Raw genomic sequence first — 18517 nt, 5'->3', positions numbered from 1 at the left:
TCCCTCCCCGAATCGTGCTGGCTGATACATTATATAACTTTAAGAAGGGGCTGGATGGATTCTTAGCAAGTGAGGGAATACAGGGTTATGGGAGATAGCTCTTAGTACTAGTTGATCCAGGGACTGGTCCTATTGCCATCTTGGAGTCAGGAAGGAATTTTTTCCCCTCTGTGGCAAATTAGAGAGGCTTCAGATGGGGTTTTTTGCCTTCCTCTGGATCAACTAGTAGTTAGGCAGGTTATATATAGGCATTATGGTTGAACTTGATGGACGTATGTCTTTTTTCAACCCAACTTACTATGTTACTATGTTACTATTAGTTATTTAAATATACCAACACATTTCCGCAAAATTTTATAGAGATTGTTTATCATTCACATCAGTCCCTGCCCCAGTGGAATTGTATGTTAGCGACTATGTGGGATCAAAGCAATCTATCCAACTGAAAACTTTATCTCTCAGTGTCATGTTACTTTAGTATAGTAATTACAATCTCCTCCTACAATCAAGATAGTCAGTTAACATATTAGGGGTATTTTAAGAGACAGCAATAGTATAGGAATTAGATATTTTAGAATTGGCAAGGAACCCTGAAGGTGTTTTATTCTTTAGTTTTCTCCTCTGCTTGAACCAAGGTACTGGATTTGGCACCACATTAGAGAATGTAGCAGCTGTTTCTGGGAATGTGCAAGGTTAATGTCATCTGAAAGGTGACAAACCAATCACTAATTCCTTATGGATCTGCTAGTGGGATCACAGCATTAAACACTTCCCTAATTAAGACTTTAAGTTGTATCAGTGAAGTCACTCCTGCCTGTACAGACTGGCAGCTCTGATCCGTAGCTATGTCATAAGAAAATTGCTTTTTAGTGAAAGGTCAAGTTTGATCTTTTTAGTATTAGATATTCCTTGATAAATGCCAACAATATGTTAGGGCTGTAAATAAATTAACTTTAAAGGCATACCGCTGTCACCTATTACCACACTTTTTAACCTTGTCACAGAGGTAGTGTCTCTCTTTTATTTCTTTATGTATTTTTGGTTATTGGTTTTTATAGATAGATGCTATCAATAACCGCATTGTAAGACTTGTTTTAGTTATATAAGTGCTGTAAGCATGCTACGGGTGGTTTTGCTGTCTCACCATGACTCCAAAAGTCTACGTTATCCATAACAATGCAGCTTCGGGGTACGTCCAGTGGTCTATTTCCTTGCTGGTTCTGTGAAAATAAAGCTGATCTGAAACCATTTCACTTAGCTATTGTTCCCCATTCCCTAGTGATATCATGGACTGACATTAAGTGAGCTGGGACAGTTAAAAAAAAATAAAAAATTAATTATTTACTTATAAAAGAGGAATATATGCAGCAATCCTCTGACTTGAGTAATAACAGTATTTGTATAACAACAGATTCTGTGCACACGCTGTTATGTCATGGTTTAAGAGAGAGAGTTTTTTTTAAAAATACTCACTTAATAATACTTCTACTACTACAGGTAAAGGACCCGTTATCCAGAATGCTCAGGACCAAGGGTACTCCGGATAAGGGGTCTTTCCGTAATTTGAATCTCCATACCTTAAGTCTACTAAAAATCAACAAAACATTAATTAAACCCAATAGGATGGTTTTGCATCCAATAAGGATTATTTATATCTAAGTTGGGATTAATTACAAGGTACTGTTTTATTACTACAGAGAAAAAGGAAATCAGTTTGAAAATTCTGAATTATTTAATTAAAATGGAGTCTATGGGAGACAGGCTTTCCGTAATTCGGAGCTTTCTGGATAATGGGTTTACGGATAAGGGATCCCATACCTGTACTACTTTAGAATACATGGATAACAACAGTCCATTAATGCTTGGATAACCATAGCATGGGTTTATACATAAGGTAACACATAGAGATTGTATACCTTGAATCAATAGTCTTGTAAATCTAACACAGAATTTTAAAAGAAAAGGAGAGCCTAAACCACTGGGGATGCCAAATGTTAGGCACCCCCTAGTGATTATAATCACTTATCTGAGCAAAGAAGCACTGACCTGGGGTTCTTCTCAGCAAGCACCATGGAACAATCCTTTTTCTCAGCATATTCTTTATTTAACACCCCCTGGCACTGGCTAAGTGAATGTGATTACAATCACTTGGGGATGTATAACATTGGACCCCCAACAGTGATTTAAAATTTTCTTAACTAGAAAAAAAAAAGATCACAAAAAGCAAATCTGTGCATTGACAGAAAGGCAGACTGATAAAAATGATAAATTATTATGTGGTAGTAACGTGTGCAAAACATTAATATCCATAATTTTATATTCTTAGTTCAGGCCATTACTTTGGCTGTGTGTAAATGAAGGATATAGATGGAAAGAAAAAGTCCCAAGAACATAATATACATTACAGCTAGAGCGCCCATAAAGGCACATCTACATGTCAAGTCACACTGATGACTGACATATTCATATAAAAGGGGTTTTAACGCATGTCATGCAGATTAAATCAGATCCCTCAGACTCATGTAGTGATTCAGACTATAAGATTCTGACAGCTAACAAGAGTAAGGGCAGGATGCTTCTAACAGAATTCTAGAATGATCTGTTAAAGTCCCTACATATAGATAAGAACAGGGACTGAGGCTAAAACTCGGTTTAAACCAATTTAAACTCTTTATGTTGAGAGTATCTGCACGTGTGTCTTAAGAGACAAATTAACAAAGGAGAAGCCTTGACTAAACATGCTGTTTCCAATACTAGACTGGTTTTGCTGTACTGCAGGCACTCCTAGGTAATGAATTCCTTAACAGGGCTACAAAGTCTGGTTAAGGGACTTAGGATCCGTGTACTCAGTACGCACATCAATAGCAGTGAGCTTCAAATCTCTGCCCTCCTGCTTAAAGCTATGTTGAATTACAGTCTATTATCACACTTGGTGTTCTAACAGGCAGTTCCACTCCGCAATATAAAAGCGGATTTTTGCTCTAAAGGGTTATCTCTTCAAGAGCTTTGATGCTGCCATGGTCATATTTCTAGATCTACTGAACCAAAACCATTGATGGAACGCTTTTTTTTCTGAGGCAAACCTGTGGCTCTGCTCAGGTTCTTTGAGGGAATTAGCAATCATCAAAATATATTCACAGAAACTTCTATTTATTAACCTAACCCATTTATTTTAACTAAACTTGAACAGTTATATAACTAAAAAGGTATATATTGCACAACTATACCTAAATTAAACGTGGTTATTCCAAATATTTATTAACGTATATACCTTTAAGGTTTAGTTATAGTTCCATTATTTCCTGTCAGGTGATCTCTGAGGGAGCACACAGCCCATCACTAAATGGCGGCTCAAGGGAAAAGAAGTAAAAGGGGCTTATTTAAAAATCTTACCAAACTCGAATATGAATATGCATATACATATTCCAGTTTGGTAAGATTTTTGAATAAGCCATTTAACATGATATAAACAATTCATAAAGTATTCATTCTGGGGGAATAGTTTGTCTTTAAAAGGCTAAACTTTCTATTCACAGGGATACTGGAACACCAAGGGAGATTTACCCAGAACTTACATCGATAAATTGTGGATTATCTATATACATGTCTGAAATGGTCTCTTAATATATAACATATACAATACTTATTGTCTTTATTACAGTAGTAATGGTTATTAAGATCCAGTCAGTTGGAGATTGGATAGATAGGGCCCATGGACTCTAGGTGCTTTCAGTATAAGAAACCACCAACCACTGCTAACTAACTCAGGAACCTACTATAAGCCCAAAAAGAAAAATATGGTTGTCATTATGTAGAGGATGATAAACAATATGCTAGTGATGCTAAATATTTAACACAAACAGTTAGCAACTGGGAAACACACCCACCCCATGTCTTTCAGGGTTTTACCAAACACTAGCCCTTTACTGTATGTGGAGAATTAGGATTACTTCTGCTGGTGTACCCCGAGGCATAGCCGATCAGATGGAGCAGACTTTACCGATGTTTCTGGTACAATGTGCCTGAACATTATTAACCTGAACAGGAAAAAGATGTGACTGTGTTTAATCAATAAAAAGATGTAGATTTATATTATACTTATTGTTGCATAGCACTACTGATTATATACAGTCCTGTACAATTATTCAGGCACAATAAGTCTCTTTCCTCGTGAGCTTACATTTTAATTCTTGGCACCTGGGGTACAGGGAAATAAAATTACTTATTAAAAGCTACAACTAATTAAAGAGTTACAGAAAATCAGATAAAAGAGTCTGGCAAATGAACCTCACACATATTCTTTCTACAAGTCATGTTTATTTTTATGTAGCAGCATCAAAATTCAGAATTTAAAATGTCTATATAACTTTTCAGTAATTCATTTTGTAATGTCATTTAATGCCCCTTTGGATTATTTTGGAATTGCAGTTGTTGGACATTTGTTGTGGTATTTTGTGTAACAAGTACCATATAATGCTCAATGGGTTTTCATTTTGACATTAAAGGATAGTATACACCCCTTTTCGCTGAATGAATAGAGCTTGTGTTGGACACACTTTTTGCCTATCGTTTTATTTAAGAAATATTAATGATTTATTTCTGGCAGTAAACAAGAATATGAAGACAGTTTTACTTTAGTACTTCCAGTGCAACAGGCCTTTAAAGAAGCAGATAAACTAATAACCAGTCCACTGAGAAGTCCCTGATAATGAACTGCTGAAAGAGTGCTGCCTAGAAAAGATAGGTTTGTTTGTTCAATAGTAGATAGGGAGCCATGAATTAATTCCCTATTTATAAGGGAAGGAGGCAAGTGAAAATAGCCAGACTTTTAACTCAATGTTTTATAATAATATTAAAATATGGATTTAAAAAAATTAAAATAATAGACAGAATGTAATGTTATTCCTATACTACAAAGTGTTTTTACGTGTATACTGCTCCTTTAAATCAAAAGTACTTTAGTTAGCACAACTGCTATACAGTATGTTTATTTTACTGCTCCTATTTCTTCTCCTCCAAAGCTATTCTTAATGATCTTTTTTCATTGTCACTTTAATATGCTAAAGAAAAGCAGGAAAAATATTAGTGAAGAAAATTATCATTTTTCCATAACATAAAAAGCACTGCGTTAATTAAGCATTGTTTATTTGAAGAATATATAAAAAACGATCACGTTGCATCCTAGTCGTAAGGTGGCAAGCCAAACAATTCCGGCTGAAATTCCTCCATGGATTTAAGCACTAATGTTGCTTTCTTTGTTAGATCTGGATTGAGATTTTCATCTGGAATCATAACCACTTGCATGCCAGCTGTCAGAGCTGCTTCTACCCCATTAGGCGCATCTTCGAACACAAGGCACTAGAAAAACAAAATATCATTTTAATTAAGCCCATATAATTAACCAATGTATTGAGAGAAACAATTGTGTAGCCATTTTTTTTGTTCTTTAATACTCTATGGACACGCAAAGGTTTTTGATAACAAAATAATGCATTCTTCGTATGTAAGCAATCTTTTTTGTCCTCTTTTCCTCTCCCTTAAACGCCTCGTGGCCATATTACTTCAATCAAGTCGAGAAGCACTCATTAACCTAAATGTTTGCATACTGTGTAATATAGGTTTCAATTGAATCATTTCTAATGTTGAGTCATTACACATCTTGATTAGTGAAGCTTAACATGAGCCTTCTGGCACACATCAATACTTATGAATAAGATGGTTGAGGTTAATGCAAAGTATGAATTTCCATTTCAAACAAAAATGTCTGAATAAAATGTATCATTTACCGCACACAATCAATCATTTTTAAGGTTTAGGCAGCAGAAGATAAATTAAATGCCACATATTCAGGAAGAAATTAAATAAATACTGCCCTTCAGCTTGAAAAAAATTTCATGTGTGTTTTTATCTATGCATGTATTAATATCACGTGTGAAATTAAGTGTGCCATTTTGTGTGATTCAGTTTGTATACAGCATGTATGTGTTTTTCCGTGGTTCAAGGGTAGGTATTTTACAAAGTAGCTCCACCCTTCCTTCTTCAAAATAAAGATCCAGGTGACTAACACTGCACAAATATAGCTGGCTGCTCATATTAAAGGCAATCTTTTCAAACATGTCAAAATATTCCTTATACTGTTGTACAGCAGTTTCTCCCCAGTCTCCTGGCCAACCCCACCCCCGACATGGAGAGCTGCATTGTTCCATAGTTAAGTTGGATTGAAAAAAGACCAAAGTCCATCAAGTTCAATCCCTTGAAACATGAATATGATCTGCTCTGCTGCTTTGCCCATAATCCTTTAGCTTTCTGCATGGGCAGTGGCGGAAGTTGAAAACTTGTGTCTCTGCTGGAGAGGGAGCCAGCTTTTGATGATGTATGGATGACATGTAGCGCTTCTGTCATCGGTCAGAATGGTGGTACATGGAACAGGCTGCTAAAACTAATTAGAGCACCATGTTGTGCTCAGAAGTCAACAATGTCAACTTTTAATTTTGGAGAGAAGCTAGAGAGTACTATGGACCAGAGCAAGTTAACACTGGTTGACTTGACTTGCCCTTTAGTCAAGATATTGACATGCTGTTTGGTGTGCCTGTCCACCAAATTTCTGACACATGATTTAGCATGTCATGAGGGAGCTCGGATCATGTTGTGGAAGAAACACATGATTTTCCACTTTATGGTAGCATTAGGGGTAAGCAACTTAACTTAAATCTGCACCAATCACTTCTACAGCTAGCGGCATCTCAGGGATAAGGCTACATGTATAATGTTGTGTCAGTGTCTGTGTTCAAGTTACTGCTGTTTAGACTTTGTTCATGTTATTTGTTCATTGTGGTTGCTTTTGTGTGTCATCGGCAATTGTTTATTGTAATATTTTTTATGTATAATTATTATATAATGTATTCATTAATGGCTTGCTATCTGGAGTTTAAAAATGGTTTTCAGAATATAGACTTGTCAGCATATAACTTTGCTTTAGGCAAGTCTTTGCTGTAATATTCCAGTAAATTCTATAGACTTCTACCCTCAGTCTCTTTTATTGGGAAGGTTTATCTGCATGTCAAACTACATACAACTTCAGAGTTACATGTAGATAAGACAGAACACCTAAGGCATTGACCTTACGCTGTGTATCTTTCTTTAAAAAATACATATACATGTGCTTGGAAACGTGGAACTGTAGGCAGCCCTACATTAGACATAAATTATGCTTATTAAAATTGTTTTAAAACCTATAACTTAGAGCATAGACAATTAGCTTTTTTTAGTAAGATCTAATATAGATGATAAGTGTATAGGATTTGTCAGAAAAATTAAACTGTATAAAGAAATGCACCCCAATATTTCAATCTATTGGCCTGTGTTGGTTCAGTGCCATCGGGCTTTCAGAGCAGTGTGTGTGGCCAGATGATGTGAGGAATGTCACAAAACTACTTTTATAAATAAACACATAGAAGTACGAACTGGTAAACAAAAAAAAAAAGGAAACATGTTGGTGTACACAATACATGAAAAATACAGATCAAATGTGTTCAAATGATACTGCAGGTAACAGGATCTGTTATCCAGAATGAACCTGAGGGGTTTTTCTGTAAGTTGGATCTCCATACCTTGTCTACTAAAAAATAATATGAACATTAAATAAACCCAATAGGATTGCTTTGCTATCAGTAAGGAATGATTATATCTTAGTTGGGGTTAAGTACAAGGTACTGTTTTATTATTACAGAGAAAAAGGAATACATTTTTTAAAAATCTGAATTATTGGATTAAAATGGAGTCTATGGGAGATGGCCTTCCCATAATTCACAACTTTCAGGATAACAGGTTTTCAGATAATGGATCCTATACCTGTATTTATTGGTCCTAATTGTAACAACAGAACATTACATTTAATTGGAATAATGCAGGGAATGAAAAATGTTATATTAAAGGTGACATTTACCAATGCTCAATTTTTTTTACATTTGTCACAAAAAAAGTGATTATTTTTGTGACTTATTATGCGCCATAACTGCGACTAATTGAAAGCCATCTAAAACCTATTGAGATAATGTAGAAGTCAATGGCAGATGCACCTTTCTTTGCTTTGTGTTTAAGGGCTCTGGTACACGGGGAGATTAGTCGCCCGCGGCAAAACTCCCTGCTCGCGGGCGACTAATCTCCCCGAGTTGCCTTCCCCCTGCCATCCCACCGGCGAACATGTAAGTCGCCGGCGGGATGGCAGATGAGGCGGCGTGATTTCGCGCAAATGAGTCTTTTTCGGCAATTTCCCGAAATCGCCCCGCCGCGTCTGCCATCCCGCCGGCGACTTACATGTTCGCCGGTGGGATGGCAGGGGGAAGGCAACTCAGGGAGATTAGTTGCCCGCGAGCAGGGAGTTTTGCCGCGGGCGACTAATCTCCCCGTGTACCAGAGCCCTTAGAGGTTTTTGGCAACAATACGTAAAAGTAGCAGTTTTTGTGTTTTTTCCACATCTTTTTTTCCTTTGCTTTTTCAATTTTGATCTTTTGATAATTGACTGACATTTGTGGAAATGAGTTAAGTAGTAGTTTCAAAAAAATGCCCCTAAAATGTCCTTCTTTGTTTAATTATAACTTATGAAATAGGAATCTTATAATGTGCTCTTGAACTATGAAAAAACCCACCTTTGTTAGTGATTTAGCCCAAATTCCATAGCATTCATATGGCAGAAGTGTGTGTATACCAGGAAAAGAGAAAGCAGTTTATTGGAATATTCAGCAAGAGAGATGCATGCTGCTAATTTGTATTTGATTGATTAATTAATGAAGGGACTGGGCAATTAATTAATTTTTATGACAGGTGTATTTTTCCATGGAATAATAATGAAGGGGAAAAAGCCAGATTCAATATATTTTATGATGCAATAATGTATGAAGTTTTTAACCATTAAACCAATATAAAGGTATAGGAACTTAAATCCGGCATTGTTGGAAATCACAGGAAGGTCATTTCCAAAATTCCCTTTTAAAAAACAATTCTCAATTTTTGAGTGACTTTGCTTTTACATTGTTAAAGTATATATTACATTATAACTTATGTTAACCAAGCTTAATTCTATGTTCATGGCAAAGCAAATACAATCAGGGTTCGAATTGAAAAAGCACAAATGAAAAAAGACACAGAAGAAACATGGGAAAAAAAATCCCTAAAAATCTCTTAAACCATGAAGCAAAGAAAGATCTTCCAGTTGTACCATGGACACCTGCCATTGACGTCTACAACATTATTTTTTATATTTAATTTTGAAATTTCATTTTAGGCTAGATATGTTCTTAGTTTCCCAGGTGCCCTCAGCCAGGCAACCAGACACCAGCTCTCTAATACCTGCATTGCTAAAAATGCCCCTATCTTGTGGTAGATAAGATTATAGCACTAAATAGTACAACACCCAGGTCCAGCCAAGACTTCTCCATTTACATTGATTGAAAGACACAATAGGTTATCTGAAAGCCATTGCATTGTGAAGTGCTGGCTCTTTCTGAAAGCACAGGATCAGGCACAATGCACTGAGATGGCTGCTTACACACCAATATTACAACTAAAAAAATACATTCATTGGTTTAAGAACACAATTTTAAATGGCAGAATGAATAATTTGTAATGTACACTTTGTAATTTAGTCTTATTCATGGGGGGGATGGTAGGGGGACATTTTGAATGCTAGCACAAATAATGCTTGGCAAAAAATACATTTAAACGTGTAAATATAATTAATTATATAGCACTGACAATTTTTCCCAAACATACCACCACATTTCATGCAAATGTTTAAATAACTACTGTCATCCATTTAACCAAGAAATATCTTATTCTTGTTCTTATAACAATTATTGTATCTTGTGAAACCCCAGTGTAAACACAGGGTGCCATGTGTGATTTTATGCTGTGGATAAGCTTTGGCACACAGGAAAAGCAGGACTCCACCATATAGGTCAATATGTTCTAATCTTTATAAAGAAAGTAAATAAAACAAACCCAAATAACGTTTTATGAGGCTGAATGTTATTTCTTAGTAAATTTTACTGCTTCTGTGAAATTGATTTATGTCTCCTCCAATATGACTCTTCACATAGTAAACAATATTCAAGCACTTAAACGTATGTCTCCCTCTGGGTTGCTGTGGAGTCATGTAGCTTCAACAAGCATTATATGTAGGATGGTCAATAATGCGTCAATACATAAAATACCTGTGATGTTCGCTGTTTGAGTTCACGCAGGTAACACAGCTCAGTGTGTGAAATAACTGTATAAAAGATATAGCAGTATAAAGGATAAAGAACTAGGAATAAAACAACTCATGGAAGAAATGAATTAAATATGGCTTCCTTAGGAGTGATGCCGGATGGATGTATAATATTTACAAAGGGCAGTCAAATTATTAGCAAAGAAACAAAACTGGGTTTAATTCAACTTCATTCTTCAAATAAAAGAGGCTGTTCACCTTTGCGTTCATTCCAGGAGTGCAAAGGGGTGCAGCACATTTTTTTGTTGTAAATGAGAATTATTAAGATTTAAATGCACAAAGAGTACTTTCACTTTGTGGTGTTTCAGATTTAAAATATGTGTGTGCTATTTACATAGAGTACGGTCTGTAACCGATGAACCAACTAAATAAAAGTACATGCATTCAAGACTGCAGAATGTCTTTTTCATGTTTTGGAACACTCAGTTACAAATGATCTATATCCTTATTATTCCATTCATCCAATATTCAGCAGCAAATGCTACTTGTTATTGGTTGCTATGGATTAAAATACTCAGAGCAAACTCTTCAGATGTTATTACATTGCTTCTCATAAACCCACAAGTAGCTTTTTCTTTTTTTTTGTTAAAGCTTGAATTGCTTCGCCATCTCCATAAGCAGCTAAAAAATCTGCTGTAGCTGCTCTTCACTGAGGCATGCTGTATCCACTAGCACTGCATTGGGCAGAACACATAGCCCAGTGGCAATGGACTAAAGATCAGATTATTCACGCCAATAACCAAACAAAAAGACACATTTTAAAACAAGAAATCTGTTCAAAATCCGACAGTTGTTCATTGTTTTGATTAGTCTCTTACCGACAGAGCTTTTGTTATGCCACAAGAAGAATATATATCCGTTTCCACAAAAGCAGACCATAGTACAAATTCCTTTTTTGTAAGCAGACAAATGGTATTTGTTTGTAAAACACTATTAACTTCTTAATGAGAAGAAAAATAGTAATTTCAAAGAATTGCAAGGCACAACAAAAGTCTCATTTGTCTACATCCTATTGACAGTAGTGTCCATCATTCTATCAGTAGCTTTTCAGCCGTGTCAAAGGCTAGCTCTTTCATCCTTTACAAGCTAATAAAGCTGGCGGTAATTAATGGTTTCCACTGAGGCATGCAACACACTTCCCCACTTTCTTTCATTGCCCCCAGGGAAATTGCTCACTGATTTCACTCTTTTTTAGGTTATAGAATAGTGCTGGAGTTGTAATTTGGTAAAGAAGCAATCAACGTTATGAAATCTCTGGGATTTCTATTGAATGACTTGTTGTTATAATTATTAAAATTATGTATAAACCAAAATATTCCCCAGATCTTGGGAATACAAGACATAAAAAACGTATAATTTGATCCAATATTAAGGGCCATATTTAAAAAAAAAAAGGTTAAGCAGAGAATGTTTTCCCAAAACTGCCCAAAATATACTCTACAAGTCTAATCTAGTAACTTGGGTACATAATGAGAAGCAACAGAATAACAGATGAAAGGTTTTCTCCAGGTATTCTAATCCATAGCAACCAATAACAAGTAGCATTTGCTGCTGAATATTGGATGAATGGAATAATAAGCATATAGAACACAGAATCTAACAATCTTGTAAAAAACAAGAGAGTATTTTCCTTTGTAGAATATACCCCTTCATAAATTAAACTTTGTTCCAGTAAGTTGTATACTATAAATTAATATACTTTACTGTTGATCCCTTCCTGGCCCCCACACTTACCCGCCCACATCCCCTGCTCCACGCCCACTCTCAGGTAGATTTGCATGGATTTGCAGTTGAATTTCATATTTTGCCATTGGCAAATATTTTTGCGAAACTGCTGCAATAATAAAAAAAAAATGCAAGAAAAACCACTGCTTAAAGGAGAAGGAAAGGCTAATAAAGAGTCAATCTCAAGCTGCAGGCATGCCTTCAGTTCTCTCAATAGTGCCCTTAAGTCTCCCTATATTTCTGCTGTTCAGATGATCAGAAGCCTTGAAGAAAAAAAAAAACGCTGAGCTGTGTAAAGAAAGTTCCCATAATGCTTCGCTCCTGCACCAAGACGGGTGTACATGCTAAGTGTGTAAGACTATGAGGAAGCTTCCTGCTGATTGGCTCAGATCACACATTCCTAAGGGGATTTGAGAGAGGGGGGAGCAGGAGAGGGAAGAGAGGAGAGAGCTGCGTGTCTCTGGCACAGGAGAACAAAGAGACAACAAATCCTGTATCTTTTGACAGAGAACTCAGTGCAGCGTTTCTGTGAGTGCGTATTGCTGTACAGGTATGGGATCCGTTATCCAGAATGCTCGGGACATGGGGTTTTCCGGCTAAGGGGTCTTTACGTAAAAACAATCATTAAATCAAATAGGATCGTTTTTGCTTCGAGTTGGGATTTATCAAAGAAACAGCAAAAAAGTCCTCAGAAAAGTACTCACGAGTGATTAGGAATTGTCTCAAGCTATTTTATTAATTTACTTATTTTCTAATTACATTAAAACTTTGAGATTTTCAGCCCCATTGAAATTAAATGAAGAAATGTGATTCTCACTTTTGTAAGACTTGTTTCTGAGACAAAATGGAAACTTAACTATTTCAGTTGCAAAAGTTGCAGAATTTTTTCTCGAATTTTGATGAAATACAGTATGTCCCTTATTATGCCAAAAAAATCTTTCCTGCCTGAATTGTCCCATTGGCATCAGGGGGTTACACCAACCACAGGTACAAAATGTTGGTGTCATTTGAGCTATTAGTCCAAATTTAAAGAAAACGCACACCTTTATAAATTCACCAACTAACTTTTTACTTAAGGCTATATTTCTAAAGCTGTGTAAAGAATTTACATTGAAATGAATGCATTAACAACAAAAATATGTTGCTAATAGGTTAATATGAATGTTTTGCTAACATATTAATTTGAATGTAACATATTACACAGCTATATAATTATAGCCTCAGTTAAATATTTCCATATAAGAGATGGGTAGAAACACAGATTAATGTGTATTGGGATATCAGCATGTGTCTCTGGATTCCAGGAGTAGGCTACTGTACAGTTCTATAGCCAGACTTCATGTGGCAAGTCATAGCCTAGAATAGCCTAGAACTAGTCACTTTAAATGTTTCTGCAAACCCTGCTGTCCTGCATCTGGTTGGTTATGAGAAAAGGAGAATTTAATATTTGCATATTATATAGAAGGTTTGCCAATGTGTCCCCAGCTCTCTTGTGCCAGGCAGTAAGGGTTTGCGGTTTTAGCCTGTCCTGTTACGCTGCCTATGTTTCTGCAGGAAACTGACTAAAGTAGGGGAATGTTACTTTCCTGTCCACAAAAGACATTTTACACAATATCTGTGATTTTTATTACATTCCCCCGTATGAATCCTTATTGGAGGCAATATAGTCCTATTGGGTTAATTAATGTTTAAATTATTCTTTAGTAAACTTAGGGGGCCATTTACTAGCAGTCTGATTTGTTTCTTTCTGATTTTTTAGCGCTAAAAATCACAACTTTTTCGATATTTACTGTGCGACAACATGGCTAAAAATCCAAATCCAACAATTTGCCAGCCTAAACTTGCCGAGATCACATAGAAATCAATGGCAGATGTCCCTTCCGTTTCCTGGGGGATCCTACTTTGCTACAAACTTTAGAGGTTTTCGAAAAAGTAGAGGTTTCAGGGCAACAAATCGAAAAAATTCGGAGTTTTACTACTTTTCTGTGACTTTTACCTGGAGACTTTTTAAGTTCTGACTCTTTAATAAATGCCAGACATTCATTGAAATGAGTTTATTTGACTTTTTAAAAATAAAAAGATGAGAAATGTTAGAGTTTTAGTAAATCTGCCCCTTAAGGTATGAAGATCCAAATTACTGAAAGATCCCTTATCCGGAAAACCCCAGGTCCCGAGGGCTCTGAATTACAGGCCCCATACCTGTATATAAAAGGATTCTGCAAATTGTTGCATTGTGGGTAAAATCATGCCCATTGTTGCATTCTGCATGTTTGTTAAGTGCAAATGCAACGCAAAGAGCATTATTATGGCTTGAGGCTTGTTTATACTTTTTGAGTCTTGTGGAAAAGAACGTGTCACTTATCAGCCTAGAAAGTCCTTATTTACAAATTGGAAATTGTATTTTAAATGCCCTCTAAGAAAACAACCAAGGGAAATAATTATGCAGATTCTGATGCAATACTATATCTACAGAGAAATGTTGCAAGTTAAATTACTATGAATTCAGTTTCAGCTCGTGTGGTGAAAGTCAGAAACTTTAAAACGTATGTTTGTCTATAAGCAATACTAACAGATAAATGTGCTATTCATACTTTAAAGCACATTTTCGATTGATCTGGGGCAGTGCAGGTTTTTAAATACCACTAAAACTGAATAAATATAGGATGCTAAGCATCAGCAGGCTTGGGGGAAAAATCCATAAGAAAATGGCAAGGAAGTCTGTCGTTTTTATACTTTGCTCTGAATACACACATCAGTGTTCAATGCCACTGCTGTGACATCTTTCAAAGGGTAAAATTGTTTTCACTGTTGCCTTACGACAAAACTTGACACTGGCATTCATGCAGGGCTCCCAAGGGTAGCTAAAGCCTATTTTCTCTGAGGATTTAGCTCATATTCAAAAGTACTGCACAGAAGAGCTGATTTTGCTGTGTGGTTGTTTTTTTCTTCTACTTTTTTAATACCAAAACAACTAAAATATACTTTAATTCTGATCACTTGAACAACAGAACCAGACAACCCATGCACTGCAATACGGCTAAATCATTTTAGTGATTAATTCCGTAACTAAGGCAACACAATAGGAATAATACTGATACACATAGCAGGTATTTTTACTTATATTAAGCATGACCTCAAAGCCACAAATGCAATGATGCATAGAAAATATTCTGTGTATGGCACAATTAATAGTGCACTGGTGTCGTGACTTAGGTGCCCGTATAGAAGCACACTGCCTAGAAGATATGTTGTTCCCATTAATTACCTATTTGGAACAATTATTATCCTGATAATATAATACAGCAATGTTTTACTTAGTGGACACTAGTAAAAGGTCACATAATACCCTTTCAAAAAGCATTAATTGGATAGCATATTAAGCCTAAACATATTAAAAAAAAAACAGAAACTCAAAATCTACTTTACTAAGTTAGCATAAGGGGTATACAGGTATGGGACCCATTATCCAGAATGCTTGGGACCTGGTGTTTTCTGTTATTCGGATCCCCTACCTTAAGTATGCCAATAAAATTATTTAAACAGTAATTAAACCCAATTGGATGGTTTTGGCTCCAATAAGAAGTAATTAAATCATAGTTGGGATCAAGTACATGGTACTGTTTTATTATTAGAGAGAAAAAGGAAACCATTTTTAAAAACGTGAATTATTTGATTAAAATGGAGCCTATGGCAGATGGCCTTTCTGTAATTTGGAACTTTCTGGATAATGGGTTTCCGGATAAGGGGTCCGATACCTGTACAACTGTGTGTATTAGATGATACTCAAGGCATTTCCTCCAGCCTGCAGTCATTCCATGTCTCCTTTTCCCCAACTTTATTTGAACACACATACATATATAAAATAAATATGTAGAGATGATCCCATTGTTGGCGTAGAAATCACAGTTTGCAAACATATTATAATACTAAATGTTAAGGTCACCTCTTTCCTACGGACCCATTAGTTACCACCTCTTTCTGATACACATTGCATTACTGCATGCTTTATCAGGGGTCTTCAGATAAACCATAACACAATGTGAAATGCATGAGAGCATCACAAGGTAGTGGCTAATCAGGGGTCTGAAGAAAAGATATATCCAATGTCAGGGACACAAAGTTATTAGGACCATGAAGTAGGGACTAAGGAGGAAACAGGCACTGGAAAACAGGCAAAACAGGTCAATGCCTAATGGCATATTAGTTTAAAGCTCAGGCAAGGTGATGAGTGATCATGATTGTTTAAAGTAATTAAGTTGACAAAACATATGTAGTACAGCCAGGAACTTTTTAAAGCAAGGCCTATAATCAGAAGTTAACTCAGGTCTGAAAGATCTACTTGTTTTTGAATTTTGTACCAGAAGCACTACTCACTGACTCAATGGAGTAGTTACGTCAAAATGCAACACTGACACATTGATGCTGAGATTGACAAAACCATACAACCACACTCTGTAGTATGGGAAATGTATGTGTAATATCTTTATAACTGTCATGGCAAACAAGTCTAAGGAAAGATGTTTGCTTGGTCACCAGGAGATGGACAGGTATTTTTGTAACCTAATGTGTCCATCCATTAACCCAAAATAAAAGTATATAGGTTTGAGAAATCTACATCAGCAACTGTAAAATGTTGAAATCCCATGTCGAATTTGACTGGGTCAAACTAAGTCCATACTATAGCTTAACCCCTTAACTGACTTGTTCATAGCCCCTGGATATCAAATTATGCTTCTCAACTTTCTAGAATTGCCTGAAGCACAGGCCTGTTCATAGAGAGAGAAAGATGAACCAGGCCAACTCTTTCCTAGAGGTTTTACAGACTTTAGTTAAGAAACTTCTTTGATGCTTGAAAGATTGCTTTGGTTTGGTATTCAAGTCCTATTGATTCTCTAATTTGTTTTTTTTTATGGAAGCAATTGCTTTATAAAGTGGCTTTGTTAGTGCATTAAAGGAGTTTCATGTATAAGGAAAGATCAATAATTTTCTATCTAGTAGACTTGGACAATCTGTTGTTTGAAGCACTTTGATTAGGAGATAATTTAATAGAATTAATTGACATGTAACATATATTTGCACATGCGAGATCTACTCCAAACTCCATTGTTTGGTAGAGCTGGTGGCCACTATGTTCTTTCTCCGGCATATCTAGTTCTTTTAGTGGCTCTTATAGATGGGTGTATTTGTTTATAGATGTATGCTGTATTTCATGTACAAATAAATGGGAGCTATCCTAGGCAAAGCATAAGCAATACAAATTTTTGTTTGTAGACCTATTGAAAATGATGAGTAGAATACGTATTCCATGCATTCAAGTTGTTTTCATATTTTTATTTGATCAACTTTTTAGGGAAAAAAACCCTCTAAAATTCATAAATTTTAATTTGATAAATAAGTCCTGGCATGTGAAGCATTGAACATTGCGAGGGAGCTCATACTAACCTCTCTTTTTACCGCAGATTTTTGCATACATTCCTTACATCAATTTATAAGTGGAATTTTACTTGGCATACCCCCTAGCATTAATGTTGCAATGTAGCATATTTCAGCATTTACGTAATTTATGTAAAATCATTTACAGATTAAAAAGGCCAATACCTAGGTTTCTGGGGGGAAAAAAAACTAAAAAAAAACCGAGACCCTTGATTAATAATCATACTGAGCTATGCAAAATATTAATTTAAAAAAAAAAGTCTATCTCTTTAGAACTATTAAAGCCACAGCAATTTTTTGAGAAGAGATCAAAACATAATTTTTAAATTATGATATTTAATTTATATATTTATAATTGATATATTGCTATAAATTCAATAGAATAGAACAATCAAAACCTATATTTCAATAACTGTATTCAAAGGGATTCTGTCATAATTTTTAGGGTGTACTTTTTTTTAAATTACACAGTTTACATTGCAAATAATTTATTGTACCATTTAAAATGTTGTTCTTGAACCAACAAATGTATTTTTTTTAATTTGTAGGCAGCCATCTCAAGGCATTGTGACAGATTTTAAACTTTCAGTAAGAGCCAGCACTACACAATAGAACTGCCTTCAGATAAGCTATTGTTTCTCCTACTTAATGTACTGTCAATATGACCCAAGTCACATAATACAGGGTATCTCCTGTCTGGCAAGTTTAGCAATGCAAACAATTTCTAAATTAATTTAGATCTCTACAATGCTGAACATTCTCCAGCCTTTAGGAAACCTGTTTTTGGAAAAGTGAAGGGGTCTAGGCGTCGGAAATCATTGCCTCTTGTTGCATTTAATGTATTCGGGCTAAAGTTCTAAATGCTTTTCACTGTCTTTAATGTATTTGTGGTGCCACTAGCCATGGCTCTTAGTTTATTTAATGTATTTTGGGTGCCACTATTCTGCCCTTCACTTTATAATGTATTTAGGATTTGGCATTATTGTTCATAGAAGTCAATGTACCATTATATACAAGTGCATACTGTGTATATATATCCTTAGTCATCTGCGATAGATCTTTGCTACTATTGGGAGGCAGTATAGGTAGTTT

General features: G+C 35.6%; 1 protein-coding gene across 2 annotated transcripts in view; it reads right to left on the bottom strand.

Annotated features, from left to right (window-relative positions):
• Nucleotides 1–4297: 4297 nt before the first annotated feature.
• The window catches only part of pudp (pseudouridine 5'-phosphatase), a 115278-nt gene continuing 101058 nt past the window's right edge, over nt 4298–18517 (bottom strand). For both annotated transcript variants that reach the window (NM_001011342.1, XM_018091213.2), the window contains 1 exon segment: nt 4298–5358. In NM_001011342.1, the coding sequence (NP_001011342.1) occupies nt 5182–5358 (177 nt within the window). In that variant the 3' untranslated portion in view covers nt 4298–5181.

Source organism: Xenopus tropicalis, chromosome 2 (genome assembly GCF_000004195.4).
Source record: "Xenopus tropicalis strain Nigerian chromosome 2, UCB_Xtro_10.0, whole genome shotgun sequence".
NCBI classification, from domain to species: Eukaryota; Metazoa; Chordata; class Amphibia; order Anura; family Pipidae; genus Xenopus; species Xenopus tropicalis.
Note: the sequence above shows the minus strand (reverse complement) of the source record. Positions and strands in the feature narration are given on the sequence as shown.